We start from the raw sequence: 18,780 nt of genomic DNA, 5'->3' as shown, positions 1-18,780 counted from the left end.
GTTCATTGGACTTTTGTCCAGTTTTTATCCCTGACATTACACTTGTCCAAAACCACTAGGTGGCACCACTGCTGACATCATACAGCCTGATTTTTATCCCCAAAGTGTTTAGCCAGTAGGGGGCGTCACTGCGCCCACACAAGTTTAATTCCTCTGTGATTTTTTTCAAGTCGCTGCACAGATTTCACTTTCCCCGTCACTTACCTGCCAGGTCTAAAGCCACAAGCGGCCCCACTGGCGTCACAAGGATTTAACTTTTGCTGTCATTCTCCTGAAATCTCCATCGTTTTCTTATCACTCAGCCATCAATTGAATTTACATGAACATGGCATCACACCAGCTCACACTCCGATGTCCCTGTGCCAAGTGTCCCCCCCCCTTGAGGTGGCTGTAGCACCTGCTGGCACTGTCAGGTGATGTACAGAAATGGGACTGAAGGGACGCGGCTCAGAGAGGAGACGGAGCCCCAGAAAGCAGGCGTGCTGAGATGGCAGACCCTGAGCCCAGGCTGCAGGAAGGAAACGCCTGCTGGCACCACGTCAAGCTGCACTTAGAGCGCCAGCAGAGTCCTGGCGGCACCTTTAACCTCCCGGGCTTGACTCACGTACTGCCAGGCTCACTTCCAGTAAATTGGAGCGGCCGGCCCTCAGACAACAATGGGCCAGCATCTGTCCTGCAGGAAGGGAAGAGCCGAGTGTCGGCCTCATAAAAATAGGAGACGGGGGGCCGCGGCCGCCAGCACAATGCCTGCCATCCGCACTCGCAGCCTCTCTGTTAGTTACCCTTGGATTGTTACAGTTGAAACTGCCACAAGGGGGACCCCTCACTGCTAGAGCTGTAAGATGGGAGGCAGCAATGGCACCTTCGTTGAAAGGCACTATATGAGCCCAGATGCTTTACTCTCACGTCTCCCTCTCATTCTCTACTGGAGGCTTCTCGCCAGTCTCTATATCTTTCATGCCGAAAGGTGCCCAGATGTATCATGCGGTGTCCCTTCTGCCGCGGGCAGCTTGTGAGAAGTGTTGTATCGGAGTCCCACTATGAAGGGCGCTATATACACTAAGGACTGACTACGATGAGGAGCGCCAGTGCATTTATTGTTAAGTTGGCCTTTAAAACTCCTTAAATATTCCCGGATACGCGACTGCCTTACCCGGAAGAGCTGAGCTGCAGCTGGACGTTTCTGTCCCGCCGTCCCACTGGATGGTTTGCTTTCCCACAGTGGCCAAATGATAAAAGGCCACGAGATAAATGAGGGACACCAAAGAGACGGGGCACTGAGGTGGGTAGGGCGCAGGTGACAGTCCTGGCTGACCTCCTTGTCACCGTATGTGTGACTCGTGAGATCAGGACACCTCACACTGGTATGGCGCCTTTCTAAAGTACACAGAGCTGTAATACAAGGCATTCAGCAGTGTAATATGCCAACTGTTCACTTATATGGCACATCACCATTGTATATTACACTGAACGATGACAACTACTCACTTTTAACACGTCACCTCCTTTACTATACAGAGCCATTAAATAATTTCTCATTCATGTGTTTTATGTTTCTGTATAGCGCCTTTCTGTTCTCTACGAGACTTCAGTACAATTTCTTACTGATGCATTTAGCATGCTACCTGCGTAAAGTGCCTTCCTATAATCCACGTTAGCCTATAGGTATGTACTGTACCTCTTACGTATTTAACAAACTACCGGGGCTGTAGGGGGTCTTTCTGTCCACTGCAGAGCTGGCTTAGGTGTTTAACGTTCTGTCTCTGCATTGCACCTTTCAACCGTTCACTTTAACACGTCACCTTACTATAGCGCCTTTCTATACTGTACAAAACTGTACATTAGAACAAAGTGGACGAGAACAGGCCATTCAGCCCAACAAAGCCCACCAGTCCTGTCCACTTATTAACATCAAGTCCAGTTTCGAAGGTCCTACTGTCCACCACACTACTTGGTCACTTATTCCAAGTGTCTGTCGTTCTTTGTGTAAAGAAAAACTTCCTAATGTCTGTGTGACATTCACCCTTCACAAGTGTCCAGCTGTGTCCCCATGTTCTTGATGAACTCATTTTAAAGTCACCGTCTTGAGCCACTCGACTCATTCAACTCGTCATATTAACCCCTTCAGTCAGGTCTCCTCTTCATCACAGTAAAGGCTCAGCTCTTTTAATCTTTCCTTCTAACTCACCCCCTGTAGCCCCCCGTAATCAGCCTAGTCGCTCTTCTCTGGACCTTCTCTTGTGCTGCGATGTCTTTATGGAGACCCAAACTGCACACAGGACTCCAGATGAAGCCTCACCAGTGTGTTATAAAGCTTGAGCAGAACCTCCTGTGACTTGTACTGCACACATCAAGGCGCTATATAACCTGACATTCTGTTAGCCTTCTTAATGGCTTCTGAACACTGTCTGGAAGTCGATAGTTTAGAGTCCACTACGACTCCTAAATCCTTCTCATAAGGTGGACGCTCGATTTTCAGACCCCCATTCTGTATTCAAACCTCACATTTTTACTTCCTATGTGTAATTCTTTACATTTACTGACATTAAATCTCATCGTCCACAAATCTGCCCAAGCCTGTCTGCCGTCCAAGTCCTTCTGTGATGATATAACAGAATATCAAATGATCTGCTAATCCACCTCTCTTGGTATCATCTGCAAACTTAACCAGCTTGTTACTTATATTCCTATCTAAATCATTTATAGATATTAAAAATAATAGAACTGTTTGCTGGTAACTTTAACCCATCAGAACTATCATCCAGGTTCTCAGCTCTGTATTGCACACATCGCCTTTGTACAGGACTGTGATACAAGTTTTCATTTTTGCTCCTCTGTATAGCGCCTTTCTATTCTATACGTAGCTGTAATACACTTTTGACTGTAAAGCGACACTTTTCTACGTGGCCTTCCTATACGGTAGAGAGCTACAGTACAACTGCCTGCGTTTGCATTTCCTATACGGTACTGCGCTGCCTTGCTGTTGTGCCTCCTTCTTTCTGCACTGTACGTTGCTATAATTCAGCGTCTTGCCCCTGTGTAGCGCCTTTCTGTAACACGACTTGTTTGCTGTACTGTACTGTACTGTACTGGATTTCTTACAGTGAGTATCACCTTACTACCCTTATTAGCGCCTCTCTATACCACATGTGCCTCTAATGCAGTTGTTGACGTCCGTCTTTAACTTACTCCCTCTGTATAGCGCCTCCCTCTTTGCTCCATTGTGCTCTACCACCGTTTAACCTCCAGAGCTTGTGAGCCCCCCTACTCACCATATACACCTCTTCCTGTCTTGTTTTTTTTTTTGTTTTTAGGACACCAGTGTGGACCCTGGAGAGGACGTTGCCCTTTTGTCGGTCAGTTTTGAGGACGCGGAGGCCACGCAGGTGTTCCCCAAACTCTATCTGTCCCCTCGCATTGAAAAGTAAGCTTTTGGATCTCCTACTTTTTCTTGGTGTCGCCCTAATTTGATGTGTAAGCTGGACTGGTCAGCTTGTGTCTTTAAGGTACTCATCAGTGACTCCACCGTGAGCTGATGTCACTTGCACGTTGCTCTCCAGATGTGACCTCCATGTATTGACAGGCCCCTTCTGTCTGGTTATGTAATAAAGCCCATTGCATGTAAAGAATGCAGATTAATCAAATTGGAAAAAAAATTACACCATCATAAATTGTTGGTGCTGTCAACAAATCTGTGCAGTTTGAGAAGTCACCTGGGCCTGATGGTTGCCTACCCAAATTTTATAGACAAAAAAAAAATATTGAAACTGTGACCGCAGAAACAAGATACTACTAGAACATTCTGGAAGGCCTCTGTATCTGCCTTTCTCAACAAAAATAATAAAATAAAACCACCTTAAGCTGTGCACCCTATAGGCCCATTTCTCTGTTAAACACAGACTGCAAGATTATGGCCAAAACTCTCAATGGCTGTCTAGAAAAAGTGCTGCCTTCTGTTATTTCACAGGACCACAGAGGGTTTGTTACGAGAAGGCCCTCTTCCTTTCTTGTAATGTTCGCCTCGTCTACGTTGTCGTCATGGTTTCATGATGGCAGATGACCTTTGATGGCTCAATGCAGCCGCTTACCGGCTTTTGGCCAGAAGGTCACCGCTGCAAGAAGAAACGTGTCGAACTCAAATCTTGACGCCTTCATAATCTCAGACTCTGCAAGTGTTACAATTTCTTCCTATTTTGAATTTTTTTTGCAGCATTCCTGAATTTTTTGCGACAGGTATTCAGTTTGTGGTTTCTTGCTACGTAGGATTTTAATCTAACATTTATTTTTAGGTTACGAGAGTTAAAAGTATTGTTCATTGCACCCTGATGTCATTTTTGTTTCCTTATGTATGTGGTGACATTTTGTATAAATACATAAACTGAATATCCAGAAGGGTCAGGGGAGGGGGGGGGGGCCACCCTGGTATCCCGTTTAATAAATGAGAAAAAACGGAGCAGTAATAAGGATATCTGTGGACCTTACGAGTGTCAGTCTCACGGAGATCGTTTGTGCTAAATGAGTGCGGTCTGAATGGACGCCGACTCCTGGTGCCTTTGCAGCATAAGAAGTTCATCAGGTGGACAGGGCAGGACCTCCAGGGTCGAGCCAGAAGTGATGATACCCTCCATCTCAGGACTCATCCTCGGGTTAGTGAGCGTGACTCTCCTACTTTGATGGAGCTGCTTAGACGTTCCCCAAGTGCTGACGTGCGACAGTCTATCACGTTTTGTTAATCGATGCCAAGGTGTTGCTAAGCAGGTGATAGCTGGTCCGTCATGCCAGTTGTGCGTCAGTTTAAAGGGTCAACACCATTGACTTCCCGGGTATCAGATTGTGGATGAAAACATTTCTAGTATTCCTTGTGTGCTTTGTCCGTGAATTTGACTTACGGACTACGATTTCTGATTTCTGTGTAGGGTTTTGATCAAAGGTTGGATTGATCTTTGGTTATGGTTTTTCACTCGTCTCATCTTTTGATCGCTAGTTGACTGATTGCTGCTCATTATAGTCATTCCTGTTAAACAAGATGGCGTCCGTTAGGGTCGCAGGTGCACCGGCTGAGTTCTTGTTCTTACTAATTTCATTGAAGACCATTCTCAATGCCAGCAAAAACAGCCAGGATGTGGCACCATCTGCAAGAAGGGATTGCTGTACAAGCCCACTAAAATAATGCCATTCCTTAGAGTTTAGGACCTCGTTGGCATCATGTTCAGCGATTTTTGTTTTGCTGTTCACCTGATTAACAACCATAGCAAAACAAGGAGGTGGAACAATGACCTGTCGTGCTCAGTTCTTACTCCATTATTGTTTAACCTTCACATCCTCAACTTCATGCCAGTTCAGCTATGCCAACGATGTGGGCCTCACATATCAACAAAACAAAAATGGGGTGTGCTCCAACTATCAGGGGATCCCCACTCCTCAGTCCCCCTGGTAAACCTTATACCAGGTCGCTGGAGAGGAGACTCCGCCCAGTCATGGGGCCTCAGACCCAATGAGGAGCAACGTGGACTCCATAGAGGCTGGGGAGCAGCTCTGTACCCTGGAGGGTCCATGGGAGTCCACCCAGTCGGTCTGCATGTGGTTTGTGGACTTTGAGAAGGTGTACTGTAGGTCCGTATTCCTTGAGGGATTCTGTGGGACCTGCCGGGAGAGTACAGGGTTCTGGGGTCCCTGATAATAAGGGCTGTTCGGACCCTGCATAATCACAGTGACCAATGTGTCCGCATATTCAAAAAAAAAAATATCAGCACTGTTTCCAGTGGGCGTGGAGCGCCAGTCCTGCTTGTGATTTTCACGCAGAGGATGCTGGCGAGTTGTTCAGTTCGGTGGCCTTCCAATCACGTCACTGCTTTTTACAGATGACGTGGTCCTGTTGGCATTATCAGTCTGTGAACTCCAACATGCATCGTGTGAAGCGGTAGGGATGAGGATCAGCACCGCCAAATCTGAGGCCATGGTCCTCAGTAAGAAAGAGGAGGTCTGTCTCTCTGAGTGGGAGGTGAGTTACCACCTCAAGTGGAGGAGTTTAACTCTTTCAGGGTGGATGTCGACTTTTGTCAAAGTTCAGGTGTAGGGGACTTTAATCGGCTGTAATCTGCAACAAGACTCGCCGTTACATTTTAGTTCGACTCTCTCTGCTAGAAGGAAAGTTAGCTTCGTTGATTTGACCTTGACGTCCTGCACATGCATGAGTAGCAAAGTGCAACCAACCTTCAAAATGGCGTTGACACCTGACGAGAGACCGAAGCCAAATACTCCGTGGATGACGTTCTGCGTATTATCCCTGAATCGGACTTTGACTTGTTGGACTCCAGTTTTAATGCAAGTGATCTGGAGATGGAGATGAAAAGCGAAAGTGAGGTACCGGCATCGTGTGATTGGTCCCCCATTGATCCTGGTGCTTCACACGTTCATGTAGCTGATTCGCCTACAGCAGCATTTACCTGGGAGGACCGCCACTTACGATCACAAGATGTACAAACCATACTGAGTCACTCTGCAACTGCCACCGCCGTGCAAAAACAGCCAGGCAGCCTGCCCGCCACGCATTGCTGCTGACCATCGAGCCAACCCTGTGCAGCCGCAAAGACTCCAAACAGACGCCGACGGCGGCCACAGCACACAGCAACAGACGTTTTATGTTGATTTATGTGCGAAACTGCTGCTCTGTGTGCTTTTCAGAAAACTAAAAAATATTCAGCCCTCAAAGAGTTAAATACGTTGGGGACTTGTTCATGAGAAAAGGGGATAAGGGATGGTGACATCGATAGACGGATTGAGGGTGACGAGCACATTTATGCAGTTATCAATCTGTCGTGATGAAGAAGGAGCCGAGTCAGAAGGCAAAGCTCTCGATTTACCAGACACTCTGCATCCCTAACCTCACCTCTGGTCATGAGCTTCGAGTGATGACTGAAAGAATGAGAACGCAGGGACACGAGGCCGACATGAGTGGCTGGGCTAAGAAGGGCAGACGTCTGGGAGAGGCTCGGAGTAGACCTGCTGACCATCTGCAATACGAGAGGAGCCAAGTGAGGTGGTTCCTCCTGTGCAGGCTTTACAGGTGAGACCTCGGGGAGGACCAGGGGCTCACTTAGATGTTTATATCTCCCAGAGGGTCTGGGAACACCTTGGGACCCCACAGTATAAGATGGAAAGTGTGGCTGGGGAAAGGACATGTGGGCCTCAAACACTCGGTCTGAGAAAAGCGCTGCAGAATGAGATGAGATATCAACACAGTGACATTCATCACCAAGAGTAATGACGACTGACCTGCTGTCTTTCAACTCCATAATCCAAGTGTTACAAACACAGCCGTTTCCTGCTTTCACCTTCATCACCACCTGGCCAATCAACAATTAAAAGGGTCCATTAACAGAACAATACTGAAACTCAGTTTTACCCCACAATATCTCACGTGATCGTACCCTGACATCATCCTTGGCCCCTGTGGACTCAACAGAAGAATACTGTGACCCCTCAACTTACAACTGAACACCACCATGAAAACCACCACAGGCACCCAGCACTCAACACCTACTGAGTGGCTTCCTGCCCACAGTCACACCGTCACACCGCATGGCTGGCACAGACAAGTTTTGCTCCGTCAATAGGAAACATGCTGAACTGACCGTGTCTGCACATGAATACGCAATCTGACGATGCCCACCTTAAACACCCAGGGGTGCACAGCTGTGCAGGAGCAAACACTAACCCACCGAGCCTGAAAGCAGAGCGTTTATACGACAAACTTCACTCTGCCATAGACCCCGAATCTATCTATCTATCTATCTATCTATCTATCTATCTATCTATCTATCTATCTATCTATCTATCTATCTATCTATCTATCTATCTATCTATCTATCTATCTATCTATCTATGATTTATCAATCTATTATATGATGCTTTTTGTATTATATAGTACCTCTCACGTCAATCTAACTAGATAGATGCCTTATCGATAGATACAGTGCATCCGGAAAGTATTCCCAGCGCATCACTTTGTCCACATTTTGTTATGTTACAGCCTTATTCCAAAATGGATTAAATTCATTTTTTTCCTCAGAATTCTACACACAACACCCCATAATGACAACGTGAAAAAAGTTTACTTGAGGTTTTTGCAAATTTATTAAAAATAAAAATAATTGAGAAATCCCATGTCCATAAGTATTCACAGCCTTTGCTCAATACTTTGTCGATGCACCTTTGGCAGCAATTCCAGCCTCAAGTCTTGTTGAATATGATGCCACAAGCTTGGCACACCTATCCTTGGCCAGTTTCGCCCATTCCTCTTTGCAGCACCTCTCAAGCTCCATCAGGTTGGATGGGAAGTGTCAGTGCACAGCCATTTTAAGATCTCTCCAGAGATGTTCAATCGGATTGAAGTCTGGGCTCTGGCTGGGCCACTCAAGGACATTCACAGAGTTGTCCTGAAGCCACTCCTTTGATATCTTGGCTGTGTGCTTAGGGTCGTTGTCCTGCTGAAAGATGAACCGTCGCCCCAGTCTGAGGTCAAGAGCGCTCTGGAGCAGGTTTTCATCCAGGATGTCTCTGTACATTGCTGCAGTCATCTTTCCCTTTATCCTGACTAGTCTCCCAGTCCCTGCTGCTGAAAAACATCCCCACAGCATGATGCTGCCACCACCATGCTTCACTGTAGGGATGGTATTGGCCTGGTGATGAGCGGTGCCTGGTTTCCTCCAAGCGTGACGCCTGGCATTCACACCAAAGAGTTCAATCTTTGTCTCATCAGACCAGAGAATTTTCTTTCTCATGGTCTGAGACTCCTTCAGGTGCCTTTTGGCAAACTCCAGGCAGGCTGCCATGTGCCTTTTACTAAGGAGTGGCTTCCGTCTGGCCACTCTACCATACAGGCCTGATTGGTGGATTGCTGCAGAGATGGTTGTCCTTCTGGAAGGTTCTCCTCTCTCCACAGAGGACCTCTGGAGCTCTGACAGAGTGACCATCGGGTTCTTGGTCACCTCCCTGACTAAGGCCCTTCTCCCCCGATCACTCAGTTTAGATGGCCGGCCAGCTCTAGGAAGAGTCCTGGTGGTTTTGAACTTCTTCCACTTACAGATGATGGAGGCCACTATGCTCATTGGGACCTTCAAAGCAGCAGACATTTTTCTGTAACCTTCCCCAGATTTGTGCCTCGAGACAATCCTGTCTCGGAGGTCTACAGACAATTCCTTTGACTTCATGCTTGGTTTGTGCTCTGACATGAACTGTCAACTGTGGGACCTTCTATAGACAGGTGTGTGCCTTTCCAAATCAGGTCCAGTCAACTGAATTTACCACAGGTGGACTCCAATGAAGCTGCAGAAACATCTCAAGGATGATCAGGGGAAACAGGAGGCACCTGAACTCAATTTTGAGCTTCACGGCAAAGGCTGTGAATACTTATGGACATGTGCTTTCTCCATTTTTTTATTTTTAATAAATTTGCAAAAATCTCAAGTAAACTTTTTTCACATTGTCATTATGGGGTGTTGTGTGTAGAATTCTGAGGAAAAAAGTGAATTGAATCCATTTTGGAATAAGGCTGTAACATAACAAAATGTGGAAAAAGTGATGAAGCGCTGGGAATACTTTCCGGATGCACTGTAGATAGATAGATAGATAGATAGAGTACAATCCCATGGCCGGTTGCCTTTTTGGCCAGTTAATCCGACACATACCTATTTTCATGTAGAAAAATATTTCTAAGGTATGTACTGTACCTCTTTGACGTTCCTGAAGACACCATATCCACAAGGCTTCCTCCACGATTTTCCACACAGGATTTTTTTCTCGTACAATGACTGGTCAGTGTGGTGTAGCGGGTCCACAGCTCAAGTCAAAAAGGCCACTTTTTAAATAAATAGTCGCCGTATGTGTGGCCGATCGGGGGATTCATGATGCAGGTGATCCTAGGTTAAGTGCACAGGCGAGGAGTCGTCCACATAATTGTTCCCGGGAACTGCTAATTGCCACATCTGATCCACGTCTCCATGATAAATAGAAGCACAAGGCGGCTAGGGGGAGAACAGGACAGAACGGGAAGTTAGTGGACAAGGAAGCAGGTAGAGGAAAGCCGGTGCAGGAGAGCGATGGAGCAAAGGCAGGCAGCTGGGAGGTGAACCCCTGCAGGTGAGTGTTTGGCCGACTCTCGGTGGGGCTGAAGAAAGCGGTCGCTCCAGCTGAGCGATCATGGAGCTGTTAAGTGACCGGTATTGAAGACGACTGGCAGTCATGGAGGCTTTGGGCTGGTTTAGCCCCAGCGTGGGCGCCCTGGCCGCTGGGGAAAGAACCCAAGTCTCAGTCCGGATGGCACCCGACGTAGCCAGGGATTGGGGGGCTACCGGACCAGTGTAGAAGGCAGCTGCACCTGCAGGTAGGACGACTCCCCTGTTGCAAAGCCCGATGAGAGAAGCAAGGGAGCCAGCAGATAGAAAGAAGAAGGCACCGTGGAAAATTCATAAAGGAATATGTAAAGGGAAATCACTCTGAAAGTAGGAGCCAGGAAAGAAGGAAGTGCATACATGTAATATAAAGAAGATTTTTATTTTATTTTAATTTCACTGGCCAGTTAATGCGAGGGATTGTACTGTAGATAGATAATGAAAGGCACTATATAATAGATAGATAGATAATGTGACCCCATACTTCAATATTAGCAGTGGCCCTGCCGACACCGAAAGGACTGCCAGTCTGTGTGCCACCTGGGCACCCTCCTGTCCTTCACCAGTTGCACTCTGTTGCAATGCCCACAGTAATGTCCCTGTAAAAAACCCCTTTTTGCCACTCGCACCCACGCCGTGTTCCTGCCAGTTGGATGTCACAGCAGGATACGATGCCAAGTGAGACGCGTTTGGCCGAGACGAGACCCTCACACACGGCTCGTCTTCAGTCCGTCCTCTGCCAGCTTCTTCTGGCTCCTTTAATTAGATCACAAAAGATCAAATGGAGGCGCGGGAGGCTAATAAAGATCAGAGCCAAATTAGAAAGCTGAGTGGAGGGCTGCCATTGAGCTCGCTGTACTCGGCCGCTCCCGCTACACGCGGCTCCCTTTTTCACTTTTCGTCAAGGGGCCGCTCTGAGGATGATCTAATGCTTCACCCCTTCTCAAAAATGCCAAGGCCCATTGTGCTGAAAATGAGTTCCTTTGAACTGCAAACAAGGGACTTTTTTATTTTCCATGCCGTCAGTGGGGAAAACTGGTGGGAATTTACAGGATGAGGGACCCAGCGTGGTAACAGTGGACAGTCCACAGCTGGACATGTGAAGCCACTCTGTGAAGACACTCAATGGCAGCCATCACTAGTGAGATCTTGCAGCCTGACTTGAATTCCTCACCTCCTGGCGCCCCACGTCTGTGCCGAATGACACGAGCAGCAGGCGCTTGGCCACTTGGAGCAAATCAACAAGGAAATGCAAAACTCCTAAGCAGGCCGGAGCCGACGGAGGATGAGGAGTTGCTCCCACGTCCGCACTGGAATGTTGGCAGCTTTGACGCTTCTCAGTAACGGTGATCCATCAAGACGTGGCCTTCACCTCGGAATTTTATTTGAAAGCTTGAACATTTTAGAGTGGTCACATGACCCTTTTTCCAACTAAAATACAATTTGTTGAGTTGAATTCAAGATGGCTGCCTTCAAAATGGTGAGTGGACAAACTGCAAGGGGCCACGAAGAACATTTTAGGCGCCAGCCGGGCTGCCCCTTGTAATTGTGTGTGTCGCACTAAAACAGAAAATAGCAAAATAAAATACTTTTGGTTTGCTCGGCACAGGAATCAGACACATTGAGCCAAAAATGGAACACAAGTTAGTGGCAGTGCCACCTCCGTCACCTGCTGGTTCTAGAATGAGCTGGCAGCCTCCAAGAACCGCCTGTTCTTATTGCATCCAGACTGGAAGGGGCAGGGCCTGTTTTAGGCTGAAGGCGGGGCTGAGCTTCCTCTTTGGACCGCCTCACAGATGTGCAGGTAGAACAGAAGGCCTTGTTGGTGACAGCGCCCCCTGTCGTCCCGGGGTGGTACTGCTTACCGCAATGGAACCAGGAAGGTGACCCCCAGGAGCACATGTGTGACAGCACATATCTGATAGATATGCCCACTGGTCCGATGGAAAACAGAATTGTTTGAGATCAGTCCAGCATTTCGGTGGTCCCAGGCGTTTGAGTTGCCACATATAGTCGTGTAAAAATAAACCAAAAAAGAGTCGACCCTGAGAGCTGAGGGTTTGAGCCGAAAAGACCCATTTAAGTGGTGGAATTACAGTAGAGAAAGTGCAAGAATAAAGGATCGAGCCTATAAAACACGAAAAGCTTCTCCAAGGGGGAGGGGGTCTCTGTTATCTACAGACGAACGGCCACTTTGGGGGGGGGGGTGCAATGATTTACATAATGGTCTCCCCGAAGGGGGCTGAGATTCATTGTGTTCATGAAAGGGACTTGAACCTCTAAGGGGGCGAGTTCTGTTCATGTATGTAGGCTGTCTGTGTGTCTGCTGGGTGGGGGGCCAGGAACCACCTTTTGTTCTATAAACCCAGAGGGTCTCCCACAGTTCTTGGGGGTTCATGTTGAATGCGCTCTGGAGTTGGGGAGTTCTTGTGCCTTTTTGTGTAGATATATAGACAGATGGATATGAAAGGCACTATATGAAAGATAGATAGATAGATAGATAGATAGATAGATAGATAGATAGATAGATAGATAGATAGAGTGAAAGGCGCTATATGATAGATAGATAAAGTGAAAGGCGCTACATGATAGATAGATAGATAGATAGATAGATAGATAGATAGATAGATAGATAGATAGATGTGAAAGGCGCTATATGATAGATAGATAGATAGATAGATGTGAAAGGTGCTATATGATAGATAGAGTGAAAGGCGCTATATTACAGATAGAGACAGACAGATAGATAGATAGATAGATAGATAGATAGATAGATAGATAGATAGATAGATAGATAGATGTGAAAGGTGCTATATGATAGATGTGAAAGGTGCTATATGATAGATAGAGTGAAAGGCGCTATATTACAGATAGAGACAGATAGATAGATAGATAGATAGATAGATAGATAGATAGATAGATAGATAGATAGATAGATAGATAGATAGATAGATAGATAGATAGATAGATAGATAGATATGTAAGGCACTATATGATAGACAGGCAGACAAACAGGCAGATCTTTTATTTGTAGTGTGAATTACTGGATTTTCCACCTGCTTGCTCTGCTTTTTGACTTTGCCTTGGATTTCCGTATTGGGGTCTTATTTGACTTGGGTGGTCTTCCCTTCAGACAGTTCCTTTAGGCTTTTGTGCACTACAGAATTGGGTTTTGCCACTGAGCGCCGTGTTCAGAATAAATGTTTTATTTTTAAAGGTCTCCCCTGTTAGTAGCCGTGTTTTTGAGGGGTCTGTGCTTTGGGACTCTTCGCTCTTAGGGCTGCTCGGTGTCACCCTACTAGACGAGTACCAAAAAACCCCAAAATTTAAAAAGGCACCAGTATGTCAAACATGTGGGACGTAAATATCAGCTTTCCTAACAATCCCTTTGCCACCCTCACCTTCCCTCGACACTCGCTATGATGTAATGGGGACCTCACAGGTGTCACCCCCACAACACACATTATTGCGGGGTCTCCCTCCCGTATTCCTAGATGAGGGAAGCAGAACGTGGTGCGGTGAGATGGCGCGTCAGGGATCCTGAAGTAAGCTGCGGTGTTTGGACTTCTGTCATTTTCTTCTGAACAGCACTGAGGTCTGAAAGCTGGCATCATTACCAAAGTGAGAAGTTGAGTGCCAGTCCAAGTACAGGCGCCATATAAGAGCAGCTCGAGTGTGAAGTTCTACAACCAGAAAGCATCCCTCAAGCACCACAGAAGAAGCCTCATTGAGGAGGAAAGGCCTGAGATGCAGAATTCGCAGCCCCCCAGTTTGTGTCATAAGCCCACGAGAATATCCACATCGCAGCGGGGGGAGGGTGAACAGAGAAGCAAATCCCCGAACACAAAGGACGCGCTGATACGCTTACTCAATGTTCAAATTCAGCGAGATCTGCGCTAATCTCTTAATCGCTGCGCCTCTGAGCCACATTCTGCCTTTTTCTGTACTCTTTATCCCGAAATAGCTCTCGTCTTAAAGATTTAAATAGCGGGATTGCGGAGGTCCTTACGAAGCTCCAAAAGTGCGTAGGAAGGGGGAGGATCAGAGAAACAAGGCAGGCGTCCATCACGATATCCAGCTTGAAGAAGAGCGAAACGGAGGACACGGCAAACACCTTCAATGTCTTCGCTAATAATGTGTTTAGCAGCCAGGCCACTGCCGGCCACCTCGGATGTGACGAGAGTTACGGGACGGTGACAGGTGTGATTGTAACACCAGCATGAGGGCACAAGTGCCCACTCTCAATGTAGTAAGACTGTGTCCTTCTGCCATGTCAACCAGTTTCTGGGGTTGGCAGCATGCGAGTCACAAAGGTGCAGGTCATGTACAGAAAGGGGACATCAGAGGGACACAAATGACCGAAACGCATGAGTGCCGGGGACAGCAGAGCAGCTGAGCTGCAAAACAAGCAGAGCAGACCTCAAATTAGGCGACGTAATCACCAGGCTGAGCCTTCTAATTATAGCCCAGTCCGCCATCATGTGAGACAATGGAAGGCATAATTGGGGGGGGAGACAACAGAGGCGAGCCGGTTTGTTCTTAGTGTGACGGCCGAGGGTCCGCACAAGGACCTGGGGGAGACTTGGGGTTCCCAATGGACTCGTCCACATAAACAGACTGCTGAGAAATCCTTCCATCTCCAGGCATGCAAAGGGGGGCAGTTCTGCTAGAGGTCATCATAATAAGAAGACGTCATTACGTTTATATAGCGCCTTTCTCACTACTCAAAGTACTTCATAATTAGAGTGGAGAGCCAGCGGTTTTAGAAAGGTGTTTGGACCAGGAGATCCAGAAAAACAAAGATGAAGATGTGCTCACCGGGACCAAAAACGTGAATCGGAAATCTCAGGCAAAGTCTCGGAGCAAAGCAAACGTTCACTCAGAGTCACTGACTCAAGGTGGGGTCTGTCCACAAAGCTTGGAGGGTCGGTGGATACCAAAACTGACCTTTGAACCTCAATGACAGCAAATGTCACGACCTCTGAGACCACACCCCCAGCAACAGGAAGTCACATCCTAACAACAGGACTCACAAAATGGCCTCGTCCCCAGTCAGAAATGGCACAAAATACTATTCTGATTTCAACAATACTAACTGAATTCCAAACTAGCAAAATATTTGGGTTCCTAATTCTAATAAAGTCAGTCAGTCAGTCATTATCCAACCCGCTATATATCCTAACACAGGGACACAGGGGTCTGCTAGAGCCAATCCCAGTCAACACAGGGCACAAGGCAGGAACAAACCCCGGGCAGGGCGCCAGCCCACTGCAGGGCACACACCAAGCACACACACTAGGGACAATTTAGGATCACCAATGCACCTAACCTGCATGTCTCTGGACTGCAAACTCCACGCAGGGAGGACCTGGGAAGCAAATCCAGATCTCCTAACTGTGATGCAGCAGCGCTACCCACTGTGCCACCCAAGTTTCAAAGTTCCATATAAAAAACTTGATACAAATCTGGTAATAACCAGAGCACTTCATGCCAGGCCTCCCAAAACTCCACAAAAGGCCAGAGGTGACCTCATCTTCCGGTCCAGGCCTCACCCCAGGCAGCCTGCTCTCAGGGTTCAAGCCTCCAAAACACAGCAAGAAAGGGTTTGACGCCCCTAAAATGTAAAATATAAAGGCAGGACCCCAACCCAACCATAGCCAGCCCCTAGGAGACCAGTTGGCCTTAAAACTACTAACTGCAGGCTTCGGGCCTCACAGAGCCCAGACAAGTGAAGCTGGCAAAATGGCCAGGAAAGCCTCAAAAAGTAGAATAAAAGCCCCACAAGAGGAGGAGGACCGAAAACCTCGGCTTTTGCAGAGAAGGCCAACTGATATGAAGAAAAGAGAAAAATACAATCAGAATGTTCAAAAGAGCAAAAATCTGTAAAAATGGAGCTGCCCTTAACAAGTCCGACGCACAATCCAGAAGATCAAAAGCAGCATTGAGAACACACTGCCCTTGACTTCCTGGTGTACCGAGATGGAGGAGAAGTCACCAGGGGCCTCATGTATAACGCCGTGCGTAGAACTCACACTATCACATGGCGTAAGCACAAAAGCGGGATTGTGCGTACGCACAGAAAAATCCAGATGCAGGAATCTGTGCGCACGCATACTTTCACGTTCTTCTACTACATAAATCCCGATCAGCATGAAAAGTAACGCACGTGCACGCGCCTGCTGTCCCGCCCCAACTCCTCCCAGAATTACGCCTCTTTGAATATGCAAATCAATATAAATAGCCTTCTGTGAAAAGACAATGGGATAAGCATGGGTGAAAATATAAGAATTTCAGCGAATACCAAGTGGAGGCAAAGGAAAAACGTACTATTTGTTGGTTTAAACAGTGGGATAATCAACAAAAGAAAGCTGATCGAGTGACTTAGTGTCGGAGAAACTCGAAAGCTCAAGTTCACAAAGTCGCACAGTGCCCGAAATAAAAAAGAAGTTATCACATATTAAAGTCAGCGTGAAAAGGCAAGTCGTAGCCCACCGTCTGAGTGTCATATGAAAGGTTATTAGGGTACAGACAAAAAAAATAGGCACACAGTGGGAAAAAAGCACAAAATGTCAACTTTAATCTCGAAATTTCCACTTTAATCACGTAGTTTATTTTGTCATTAAAGTAGAACATCATAAACTTCATCTTAAAATCGTTTATTTTACTAGTTTCTCAAGTAGCATGTTAAATGCTTTCTTCTGTGTTTGATCTTCTATGTGCTCTATGTGTGTGAATCACTACGTGCTTCCGTTCTTTCTCTTTCTCCGACAGGACACAGAATCCATTACATTCATGATATTACATTAAAATACTGAGATGTATACGTGATATCTTTTTCATGATGATATGAGTTAAAGCATGTTATTAAACATGGGAACACGGTGGCGCAGTGCTTGTTCATGTCTCACGCAAGAGGCTTGCTGCGCCATGTGTGACCTTCGATGAAATAATTTATCACAGCAGTACTGTCTCTTTCAAACATACTAACCTCCAGTTCCTGTCCTTACTTTTCTTTCTCCAAATACCCAATCGCCACACAATCAGCTCTGTAATAGACGTTAAGCCATCTGTAAGCTTAGAACACCAATTCTTCAAAACTTTTAAGGAACATTGAAATATCTTCGTAGTACGTGTTTAATTATTCTATCCGTCTATCCTTCCAGTGTCGTGTCAGCACCAGCAAGAATACAGCACGAGGAAGGAGCTATCCATGAACTAGCTATACGCTGCGGCACCGTGTCCTCACATGTTTAATTATTAACAATATAGATTATTTAAATGAAGTTAAAGTTGTATCTATATACTATAAGCAACATATTTTGCTGCATTTCATCTTAAAAATGATATCGTCATCATACGCACTTTATAAAGTAGCGCAGGTTGTGTAATATTATAACTGTAGTGTAAGTTTACAGTGAGGTAATTGTACTTATAAGTACAAACAGTTCTACAAGGAGCACTTGATGGACTGATTGAGTGCGTTTATAGTTCTTGGGATGAAACTGTTTCTGAAACGCGAGGTCCGTACAAGAAAGGCTTTGATGCGTTTTGCTGTGGCTGAGGTAGTGTGTACTTGAGACTGTATACTGATAATTCTCTTTCCGATCAGCTGCTGCTGTGATTCCCCACTCAGATACAGTGATATAAATACTCGGAGTGGTGCAGTGAGAGTAATATGGAAAAAGATGATCTGCTGTGGAGGATCAGAGAAACAAGGCAGGCGTCTCCAGCTTGAAGAAGCGTACGCCAAGGTATGAGGTACCGTGGAAATGTGCGTGGCTTTACGCCAAGTTTAGGTTTTATACATCACGATTTGAGCGTGGAAACGTTTGTACGCAACATTTCAGTGTGTACGCATTGTTTATACATGAGGCCCCAGGTCATCACTGGCTGATCACGTGATGTTTCTCAAATCTCACATCTCTTTGTTTCTCCTCCTAACTAATCAATAATATCGATACACAATCATTTATCTCCATTTATAATCAAACTTTACATTAAAATGAGATTTTCGCACTTAGGGAGGTTGAAAACAGACGTGGAATTTTTTCCTGATTGCATATACATTACCGAGATTATGTGCAAAGTAAAAAGAGTTACAGTCACCTGAAAACATCGATAAAGTGTTAGTGTTAGATAATATTTATAAAAGGTAAGACTGTGACATTTAATTATGATAAAGATGGCGGAAATAAAAAAAAATATCATAAAATGAAATGTATTACCAGAAACACAACAGGGACGTAGCAGCTTATTGTTCCCATTACATCCTTATACTCGATGTTTACACATTATTGTTAAACTGAAGATGTATAAAATAAAATTAATAATCGCTATTGAAAGAATATGTGTTTGTAATATCGGGTACACATTTATATTTCCAGGATACAAAAAATTCAGATGGTTTTTTAAATAAAATACGACATCCAGTTGAGTCATTTTTCTCAAATTTCGTATCTGTTTGCCTTTTTTTATTATAAATATCTAAACTAACTTTGAATCGTCTTATTTGTAATTATAACCGTAGTTTACTTGAACATTCGTGAAAATATTCAGTTAAAGTACCAGAAGTGGCCCAAAAGTTGATAGGACTCCTTATTTTTGATAT

The 18,780-nt window shown here is 45.9% G+C and overlaps 1 protein-coding gene across 1 annotated transcript in view; it reads left to right on the top strand.

The window, feature by feature from the left end:
• babam2 (BRISC and BRCA1 A complex member 2) overlaps nucleotides 1–18,780 on the top strand; it is a 287,239-nt gene that overhangs the window by 236,458 nt on the left and 32,001 nt on the right. The window contains exon 7 of the mRNA XM_028796332.2: nucleotides 3,315–3,424. Within this exon, the coding sequence (XP_028652165.1) occupies nucleotides 3,315–3,424 (110 nt within the window). The remainder of the gene's footprint in view (nucleotides 1–3,314; nucleotides 3,425–18,780) is intronic.

This window comes from Erpetoichthys calabaricus, chromosome 3 (genome assembly GCF_900747795.2).
Source record: "Erpetoichthys calabaricus chromosome 3, fErpCal1.3, whole genome shotgun sequence".
Taxonomy (NCBI): domain Eukaryota; kingdom Metazoa; phylum Chordata; class Cladistia; order Polypteriformes; family Polypteridae; genus Erpetoichthys; species Erpetoichthys calabaricus.
Note: the sequence above shows the minus strand (reverse complement) of the source record. Positions and strands in the feature narration are given on the sequence as shown.